General features: G+C 47.1%; 1 protein-coding gene across 1 annotated transcript; it reads right to left on the minus strand.

The window, feature by feature from the left end:
* Positions 1 to 1,930: 1,930 nt before the first annotated feature.
* LOC103629493 (ATP-dependent 6-phosphofructokinase 7) lies at positions 1,931 to 6,556 on the minus strand. The gene is made up of 14 exons (XM_008650598.2): positions 6,061 to 6,556; positions 5,400 to 5,446; positions 5,275 to 5,314; positions 5,120 to 5,182; positions 4,830 to 4,967; positions 4,559 to 4,717; positions 4,358 to 4,411; positions 4,151 to 4,219; positions 3,909 to 4,038; positions 3,297 to 3,337; positions 2,980 to 3,201; positions 2,769 to 2,814; positions 2,529 to 2,683; positions 1,931 to 2,425 (listed from the first exon to the last, which is right to left on the minus strand). The coding sequence occupies exons 1-14, from the start codon at positions 6,340 to 6,342 to the stop codon at positions 2,213 to 2,215; spliced, it is 1,659 nt and encodes a 552-aa protein (XP_008648820.1). The 5' UTR covers positions 6,343 to 6,556; the 3' UTR covers positions 1,931 to 2,212.
* Between the last annotated feature and the right edge of the window lie 3,539 nt (positions 6,557 to 10,095).

A 10,095-nucleotide genomic window follows, 5' to 3' on the forward strand; every position in this document is an offset into this window, starting at 1 on the left:
TCTACAGGTGACATTTGACCATATGGATATGGCTTTGTCAAAAGCATTCAAGTCTGCTGTCGTAGATAGCATACTGTGTATTCCCCAGCACCAATAGGTAAAATGTCATAACACTCTAGAACGTAGAGCCTTCAGAGCTTTCTTACTCTCTTCTGACCCCTTGTTCTATTAATTCTAGTCTTTTGTCTGCTACATTTTTTTCCAGTCTCATTCTCATATGTGAATTGTTGGCAGATGGTGTTGTGTGAGTTGGCAAATACTTTTCAGCATTGCAACAAAAAAGCAACTACTCAAGGAGAGGTAACGCTAATTCCATGCCATGTTTAAAGAAACCACTTGATCAGATAACCTCATCTTGTGTAATTCTAAAATCATCTACTCATGTTCTTTTTTCAGCTCAACAAATCATTAAGAAGATTTATTAAAATGAGCTCAAAGTGGATGATTATTTTGCCTCCTGTACTCATGTGGAGACACAAACACCAAAGATAATATATGAAACAAATATCAGGCAATGAACAACATGTACCAGAGACAGAGAGAGAGTTGGCCGTCTTTTTCGGACAAAAACATGGCGTATATAGCTCGTCTGTCCGGTACGTATCAAGCTACATTTCCTCTACTAATTCATCTGGGCCGGTGCCCGTGGCCTAGCCTAACATTAACAAGTGTGCTCGTACCTGGAATCCAGCACACGACATCGATCCATTGTCCGTGAACTCACCGGCCGGGCAGATCAATCGTCCGACGAACACGGCGGCGCGCCTCATCTATTTCATCCTCTACCCCCTCCCTGTACAGCTACCAAAATAATTTTAAATGTTTTGTCCTCTTAATGACAGGCTGATGACCACTACACAGATTAGCTTGGCAAGAAACAGCTATCATCGCCACCGAAAAAGTAAGTATATATCACAGAATGAAAATAGCGGAAACAACATATACCTTTTAATATATGAAACAAATATCAGGCAATGAACAACAGGCTATCAGAGATAACAATGGGCACAAAAGTTTTGAGCAATGAACGACAGCCTATCAGAGATACCGAGATCAGTCGGACTATCCATATGGACCTTGCAACAACAAATACAAAACGTGAATGCCCAGTTACCCAATACACATATCCATAACCAAGGAATATGCTCTGCACTTATCACAAGAAAGATAAAGAGAACTGAACAATTCCTCTACATAACATGAAACAATACTTGTTTCTATGAGTAGCGCGAATCAACAGTTGATAAACTACTGTAACTTCGGAAGAACCTATGTGTTATTGTACTAAGTCCTTGATAGCTACAGCATCACTGGCAGTCCGGCAACTATAGCATTTCAGCATCAAATGGCAGGCACGAAGCCGATTGAGGAAACGTACCACGCACTGCTGGACGCGGGACTGGAACCCCACGAGGTCGCGCACGTCGTCGGCGTCCAGATCCAGCCTCCTGCCTGGCGCCCCTGCGTGAGAGCAGGGCGAACCCGTCGGCTTGGTGTGCTGGCTAGGGCTTCGGAATGCGGGGCGGAAGGGCCGTACCTGGGGCGGCGTAGAAGGAGGACTGGATGGAGAGGACGGCGAGGCAGAAGGCGAGCGCTAGGCCCAGAAGCAGCGCCACCGTCGGCCGCCGCTGCGCCGCCGCCAGCAGGTGGGCCCTCATCATCGGCGGACGCGACGCGGTGCATATCTTGAACACCATGAGGTGGTCGGCATCCATGGGACAGAGCCTGTGCGTGGTGGCCTGGTGTGTCGTCGAGAGAGAGAGGGAGAGGGAGAGGGAGGGGCGGACGTGATGTAGCTCGGCTCTGTTAACTTCAAGAAAAATTTCGGGGTCTGTGAAATGCTGTCGTGCGAGCAAAGGCGAGCGGGCCACACGCGTCGCGCGATGGATGGCTGGGAAGCCACCGAATGCGGAGAGCGCAGCAAAACGGGTCACGTTTTAATATATCAGATATTTTATTCTCTTCCACTTCCGCGTCTACATATATTTACAAAAGAATCTACTTGAATAGCACTGAAAATGGCATGTTCAGATAGTCAGCCATGTGCCAGCCAAATTATACACACGATATTATTCAACACTCTGTTTAAACTAGAAAGGGATAACGTGTTCTTTTTTTAGAAAAAAAATGGACAGGGAGCACAGACCACTGAGCAGCAGCAACACCGGTCGCCATAGCTACTGAAACTTTGGACAGGAAAAAAAGGTTCACCTCACTTGGTACGACCCAAGTTGGAAGCTGCAACCTCGTCGTCAACCTTCCGATGGGAAGGCGAGCCATCTAAAAGCTGCGCCGCTCTTTCCTGCTCCTTCTTTGCCTCTTCGATGACTTTGTTGCAGAGGAAGCTCGGCTGGTTGGTCGACGACAGAAGCCTTGCCCACATCCTGTCGGTTATCGAGACCCTGTTCTGCTTCTCTGTTATCCTCTGGAGTGGGTGGTTCAAAACAATGTGTAGGTCTTATTAGATGCTGCGATGTTGAATTTAGTAGAAAGAATTCTGTGTCCCACTCCTTCATAGGGTGACTTACGTAGAAGGGGATATAGCAATGCCGACCATTCACTTGACCGATGGTGAAACCAGTGTATCCAGCCATGGCTCCATGGACCACACTGTGAGCTAGCAGTGTGCAGTAGACATTATCAGAGGCGTTGCTAGGAATGGCACGTATCATGTACGTTGGATCTGCAGTAGGATAACAGCATCTGAGATATTTGATGCTAGCAATTCTTGCCGTAAAGCAAGCATGATACCAGAGAAAATCACTGACCTATGTACTTCAGATTAATGGTCATCTTGTTTTTCTTGAAATATTCCTGGATTCACGAGTACAACATTGATTAGACAAGAACTTTTATTGAAGATGACTAGAACATAGGAATGCATATAACATTAGTACTGTGACATCATCTGATGCAAAACAGAGGCAGAAGAAGTAAACAGTAGATGGGACATGTAAGTATGGGATATCAAAGCCTCACATTTATCTTCTGAGATAACCAAAGACCAACATCAAGAAGCAGCTGATTGCCTGAAGCATCTTTCCCAATTGACTGCATGGTTTCAGCGATAAGTTTCTGTCCAGCACCCTCCGCGACAACGATAACCATATGACCATTGTCCTTCAAACGTCTTTCTATATATCTAAAAAGTCCGCCTTCACCTTCCAGATAGAATGGTGATTCTGGGATCAAGCAGCAATCCTGACAAAAAGGAAAATATTTTATCCCTTTATTCTTGTGTGGAAACATGAAAATACACCTTAAACGTTTTTGACTCGATGGAGATGCGGACGTACCACGTCCCTGCTAGCGAGGGTAGCATAATGTGCGATAAAACCTGCGTTAGTAAAAGAATGTCACTACTCACTAGTCGAATTTCTGGTTGATCTTGAGATCAGTGAGGGGCGCAAGGACAAGAGCTTTTGGGGTCTACTTCAAATTTGAACTAGATTCAAACAATTCACCCCCTTATCTAGAAGAACCCCAAGAAATATAGGCACTGACTATCTATCGATGTTCCTTGCATATACAAACAAAAAAATGAACTAAATACAATCTAGATGGAAGTGGAACACCCACAACTAAATAATCTCACATATGCTAGCTACTGCCAAATTTTTCAGTCAAGAAAGAATGAAACATAACAAGCAACGGTTAACCATACTTGATATATCTGTTCAAGGAGATTCAAAATGTTATTTAAATTTCCACAGATATTCATGAAACTATTGAAAACATAAAGACATCTAACGATTTTCATATAGCACTGGAGTTCCTCAAAGATGAAACTTACAGCACAAAGATATAAGCAGATACATACCCAAGAGTTAGTTAGTTGACACATACAATTGACAGGCATCAAGTATCATATGTTACTAGCCACATATTGGTCTCTCATAGAAGCTTACCACTGTGCCGGCCCATTAGCTTGACGAGACCTATACCATTCTCAGCACTTACAGCTTCCACATGAGCAGCATTTATTGCACGTTGAGCCTCCTCAACTGCTGTGTCGAAACCAAATGACTTGTCAATTACCTGAAACATGGGTAACAGTGAGTTCGTGCACACAAGGTTCATGTGATCATGTCAAATGTCATCTTCCATTTTTTCCACCAAAATATCACTAAAATGTGGAGAAACATATTACAGGGATGTCATTATCAATAGTCTTTGGAATGCCAGCAACAGAAACTTTGAGGCCGCGTCTTCTAACTTCCTGAAGAAGATTCAAGTAAAGAGTAACTTACAACCAAATTACACCAATACATGATTGACTAGCTATCAATTCACTATTAAAAAAATATAATTCAAACAGGTCCGAAAAAACTTTCAGCGAATCTACAGTTGTGCTTACTTCGAATATCACTCCAGCACCCCTCTGAGTACCGTCACCACCAATTACATAGACCTGAAACAAATAATCAGAGTTAAACCAATGTGAAAGTTTAAGTGTCAAACCTTGGTAAAAGAGTCTTCACAGTGCCAGGAAATAAGACAGAGTGATACATAAAAGAGAAAAAGATTAAGAGTATAATTGTTATTTTGTTTCATTTACCTGATTTATGCCACGATCTTGGATACTGTCAACTATCTTCACGGTGTCATGGCCTCCTCGAGATGATCCGAGAACAGTTCCACCCCTTTTGTGAATGTCATTTACAATCTTTGGAGTCAAGGTGATGGTGTTGCGAGCATAGAAGCCTCTATACCCACCCTGTGAAAAAAAAAAGATGAGGACATCAAGTGAGTGCTTGAAGAACTCCTGTGGGAGAATGATTGATTGTGTACTTTATGTAGACTTCATGGAATGATGTAATGTACTTTACCTGAATCCCAAGTATCTTGGTGACACCATACATGTCAGATAATCCACATACAATTTCCCTAATCACAGTATTAAGTCCCGGGCACAATCCTCCACAAGTGACAATGCATGCATGGACCTCATCCGGTTCAAAATATACCTAACCAAGACAACCAGAGGTTACAAAGAACGAAAGAAACTTACAAGGTTTTTGAAAGAAACTTACAAGGTTAGTGATATTATATTGTCTCCCCCTTATCTCCTAGCTTTGCTATTAGCGTAGAGAATGTGAAAAGCACAAGGTTTGTATACCCTTTGGCGAGGTCCGGCACGACGGAAGTGGTTCCCTCTGGGGCCATCCTTGTGAACAACAATCTACATTGAGGATTGATGTAAATATTTTGGAGAAGTGAAGTATTTCTTGACAGAAAAAATGTGAGTGGACTGCAAGTTCAGCGACAATTCACCTTCTGGCAGACAGTGTCGTCTGGGTTTACAAAGTATTGCCTAAGGGAGAAGAAAGAGAGCAAGTTAGGTACAACGCAGAAAAGGAAAAAAACAGAACTAATCAAGCCAGCAACTTCAAGCTTACTTCACAACGGAGTATGCCGGGTTATCTTGTAATGGATTTGGGTAGGTCTGCAGCATGAAACAAAAAATGTGTCATGGTCACAGATAGATGTGGTAATAAGCTCTAAATTTTACAATATAAAATTTAAGGATTAAATCACATTAGGATCAAGTTATATTTCTATTTATTTCTGAACTAAAATTAATTAAGAGATCAAAATTATTTGGATCGTCTATCACCACCCCTAGTCACAAATCGGTGACTTCTGAGTATCTCTCAGATTCAACATTTCATCCGTACACTCCATAACTAATGCCAAACCGCCTATAACTGATGAGCAAACTAGAAACCAGAAAAGAGTGGAAATGTTGGGCATGTACTTCGTCGATCACTCAAATGGCGATTGCCAATTTGCTATAGACAAAAGCACTGGATGTTCCAGTCACGAAAGTCCTACAATAAACTGAAAGCCGTAACAGAAGTCGCTGACGACTTTTAAGGTTCTCGGCTTCTAGCAGATTCGCACCCAATCATCCTAGGATTCCACTTTCTCAAACCACGATGCCACGCAGCGGGCAACCTCGCCCTCGTCTCCTCGAGCAACAACGACCGATCATTCAATCAACCATTCACCGCGTCAAACACCAGATCGATCACCTTCGCACGGATCGCCGGTACTCACCGGGAGATCGGGGAGGTAGTCTGACACGTGCGGCACGTCTTCTAAGACATACCCAGCCTCGCCGGACATCAGCTTGACCACTGCAGCACCGTCCATCGCCTCTCCGCGCCGGTTCCGCTCCGGCTCCCACGCGCGGCCCCGCGGCGTGTCCCGACGATCGACTAGGTGGTGGTGGTGGTGAGTGTGGTCCCGCGGGCTCGGAACGGTGATGGGCACGGGCACGCTGGCTACGGGCCTTAGATCAGGGGTCCAGTCAGCAGGCGGCGCGGGCGGCGGCGCCATGGGGAGAGGAGGTAGATGCGGTTGAAAAATCCATTGCGTCCGGCGTCCGGGTGGCTTCAGGAGAGGAGAGGTGGTAGCGATAGGAGCGGCCGGGGGGGCGTGTGGCGACGCGGCGTAACGTCGACCGGCGGAGACGAGCGAATGAGATGCCGGCGGGAACGACGCGGCCTGTGGAGGCGTGGCCGCGTGGGGACGGAGACGATACGGGAAGAGGAGGGATGCGCAGCCTGACACTTGTTGGCGGGACCGGTCATTTCCTTTCAGGTACGGTGGGGCCGAACCGTGAGATTCGTGCTGTCGATGCTGTACGGTCACGTACTAGTTTCGTCAAAAAAAGGTGACATCTGTAATTAATTCTATATCTATCTCTCTATATCTAAACATAAATCCAAATTCGGGCTCAAGCATAGGTATGACTGAACATAAATCGACATCTATCTATTTTTTCTGGCAAAAAATGCTGGTTTTCCATATATTCGTCGTATGAAAAACTATTAAAAATAATAAAAAATCTTAACAAATTATATATGTGTTTTATTAGTTAGAGCATCTCCAACAATGCCTCGAACTAGTGTCTCAAATTAAAATATGAGGCTCTACGTAGAAAAACTACTCTAAAGTGCCTCATTTCATAAAATTTGGTTAAAAATTATACTCTCTCTGTTCTAATTTATAATTCGTTTGACTTTTTTACCCTAAGTTTATCGTACACTTCGCGTGCACACACATGACAACATGATCGTTGTAGGTACTACATAGTGTTATCGAGTACTCTACAACTTAAGTCATAGCAATAGCACACTTGTTAGGCCTGTAATATTGTATACAACAGATTAAATGGATTGTGTCTGAGACTTACCCGTTAAGCCAATGCTATGGACCCATCCGAGGCTTTTAGATGTGGGGTCCAACTTGCAAGGTCATACTAACCTTGGTGGGTCCAGTCACATCCTACTGTCTTAAGATAGGAATACACTTACACTGAACCTTGTTCTAATAGGGCTTTAAGCCCCAAGAAGTTTGGGGCAAGGCTGCATTTGTGATGTGAGACCAAGGAATTTAAGGATCTCGCATGTTGAGTCACTTGTTTTGATGGGCCTTCATATCCCAAGGAGTTTGGAGCCCGACTACATTTGTGATGCGAGACTAAGGACTTTAAGGATCTCGTGGCCAACAACGCCCCCTAACGTCTAAGTGCCATTGAGTGCTCTAGGGCTCGAACTGCCCAGCACATGAGGGCTTCGGGACTTAGACTTATGAGCACCTCGAGATTTGAGGGGCTCGAGGACTTTCTCTCATGATCATCCTAAGACCCAAGGGGCCTAGGGACATACTATCATGAGAGCCTCGGGGCACGAGGGGCCTCGATGGCATACTCTTAGAGCGCCCCAAGGCATGAGAAACCCAGAGGGCCCAGAGCGCTAATCACAGCCCTAGGACACAAGTATCCTCAAAAACTTAGATTATTCATGCTTACGTTATCGTAGGGCACCATGAGTCCAAATGCTTAGAACGCTCTAGGGTTCTATGGACCCTAGGTCTCCTTGTAGCTCTTTACAATATTTAGTGATATAACTATCCCTTCAAGGTGTCTCGATGCCAAGTTACCCGACATTAAGTCCATCCTCTAGCTGGTGGCGGGGAGGTCCCCGTGGCATGGGTCCCTAGCGATGGTCCTAGTAGGTGGACCCCATGGTAGCTTCTTTTATCGAGATCCTTGAATACGTCTTGATGGCTACTGAAAGTTCCCTTTGCCGAGAAACAGGATCTGGATGTCACCTAGAGGGAGTGAATAGGCGAATAAAAAATAACAGTAAAACTTAGAACTTCTTACACTACTCAAAGTCTGATCGCAGCGGAATGAAGATCACGTCGAGTAGGTCGCAGTGAAATTGAAGTTCCTCTCTCAATCTAGCATGCACTTCAAGAACAATTTATACCAAAGATAACTAGTGAAGTGCAAATAGTAAATTAAAAAACAGAGAGATAGAGAACATTGCCGAGCAAAGCACACAACAGACACATAGATTTATCTCGTGGTTCAGCCAAGCCTGAAATGCTTGCCTACATCAATGTCGGAGTTAGCCAAACCTTGGCTTGGAGTATCTCACTCTGTCCTCTGGTTGCACAAATTTGTCAAGGGACAGACAAAGTGAGAGCACCTAGAGGAGGGGTGAATATGCGATCCTGTAAAAAATGGCTCAACAAAGAAAACTTGGTCTAATATTAGATTAGATATGTCAAGAGCCAAGTCTGAATGAAGGGACTGCGAGGAGAAGACTTCTTCACTTAATTGCTTCCATAAGGTGAGTATTGAACTTAGCAATTATATAAGTGAAGTGAGAGAGAGGAATCGCAATAAAATTGTCGGGGACCATAATTAGGGGTACCCTCAAGGCTCCTAAATCTCAGCTGGTAACCCCCATCAGCACTAAGCTGCAAAGGCCTGATGGGTGCGATTAAGTCAAGGATCGGTCCATTCAAGGGACGCGATCGCGCCTCGCCCGAGCCTAGCCTCGGGCAAGGGCAGCCGACCCCGGAGGGTTTACGTCTCGCCCGAGGACCCCCTACGGCAACGAACGCACCTTCGGCTCGCCCGAGGCCCAGTCTTCACCAAGAAGCAACCTTGGCCAAATCGCCACGCCAACCGACCAAATCGCAGGGGCATTTAATGCAAAGGTGGCCTGACACCTTTATCCTGACGCGCGTCCTCCGGTTGACAGAGCCGAAGTGACCGTAGTCACTTCGCCGCTCCACTGACCAGCATGACAAGAGGACAGCGCCGCCTGCGCCGCTCCGACTGCTGTGCCACACGACAGAGTGAGGCTGACAGCAGCCAAACCCGGCCCCAGGCGCCATAGCGAACTCCGCTTCGCCCGACCCCAGGGCTCGGACTCAGGCTCAGCCCCGGAAGACGACGAACTCCGCTCCGCCCGACCCTAGGGCTCGGACTCGGGCTCAGCCCCGGAAGACGACGAACTCCGCTTTGCCCGACCCCAGGGCTCGGTCTCGGGCTCAGCCCCGGAAGACGACGAACTCCGCTTCGCCTGACCCCAGGGCTCGGACTCGGGCTCAGCCCCGGAAGACGACGAACTCCGCTCCGCCCGACCCCAGGGCTCGGACACGGGCTCATCCCCGGAAGACGATGAACTCTGCCTCGCCCGACCCCAGGGCTCGGACTCGGCCTCAGCCCCGAAGGATGACGAACTCCGCTTCGCCTGACCCTAGGGCTCGGACTCAACCCTGGCCTCAGCCGACGGTCTCCGCCTCGCCCGACCCAGGGGCTCGGACTCGACCTCAGCCTTGGAAGACAGACTCGACCTCAACCTCGGAGGAGCCTCCACCTCGCCCAACCCAGGGCTCGGACTGACCACGTCAACAGGAGGCGCCATCATTACCCTGCCCCAAGCTGACTCAGGCTACGGGGAACAAGACCGGCGTCCCATCTGGCTCGCTCCGCTATACGAGTAATGATGGCGCCCCGCACGCTTTATGACGACGGCGGCTCTTAGCCCCCTTACGGAAGCAAGAGGACGTCAGCAAGGACTCGACAGCCCCGACAGCTGTCCTTCCGCCAGGCTCCAGCGCTCCTCCGACGGCCACGACACCACACGAACCGGGTGCCAAAACCTCTCTGGCTGCCACGATGGCATGTACTTAGGGCACTAGCTCTCCTCCGATAAACACGTTAGCACACTGCTACACCCCCCATTGTACACCTGGATCCTTTCCTTACGCCTATAAAAGGAAGGT

This window comes from Zea mays, chromosome 6 (assembly GCF_902167145.1).
Source record: "Zea mays cultivar B73 chromosome 6, Zm-B73-REFERENCE-NAM-5.0, whole genome shotgun sequence".
Lineage (NCBI taxonomy): Eukaryota > Viridiplantae > Streptophyta > Magnoliopsida > Poales > Poaceae > Zea > Zea mays.

Excerpts from the sequence above, each read along its gene's own strand:
- LOC103629493 (XM_008650598.2), bottom strand. The coding sequence starts at position 6,342 with ATGGCGCCGCCGCCCGCGCCGCCTGCTGACTGGACCCCTGATCTAAGG. Across the intron at positions 5,315-5,399 it reads CCGGCATACTCCGTTGTGAA|GCAATACTTTGTAAACCCAG; the intron begins GTAAGCTTGAAG and ends CTTCTCCCTTAG. Across the intron at positions 2,426-2,528 it reads ATTGCTATATCCCCTTCTAC|AGGATAACAGAGAAGCAGAA; the intron begins GTAAGTCACCCT and ends CACCCACTCCAG.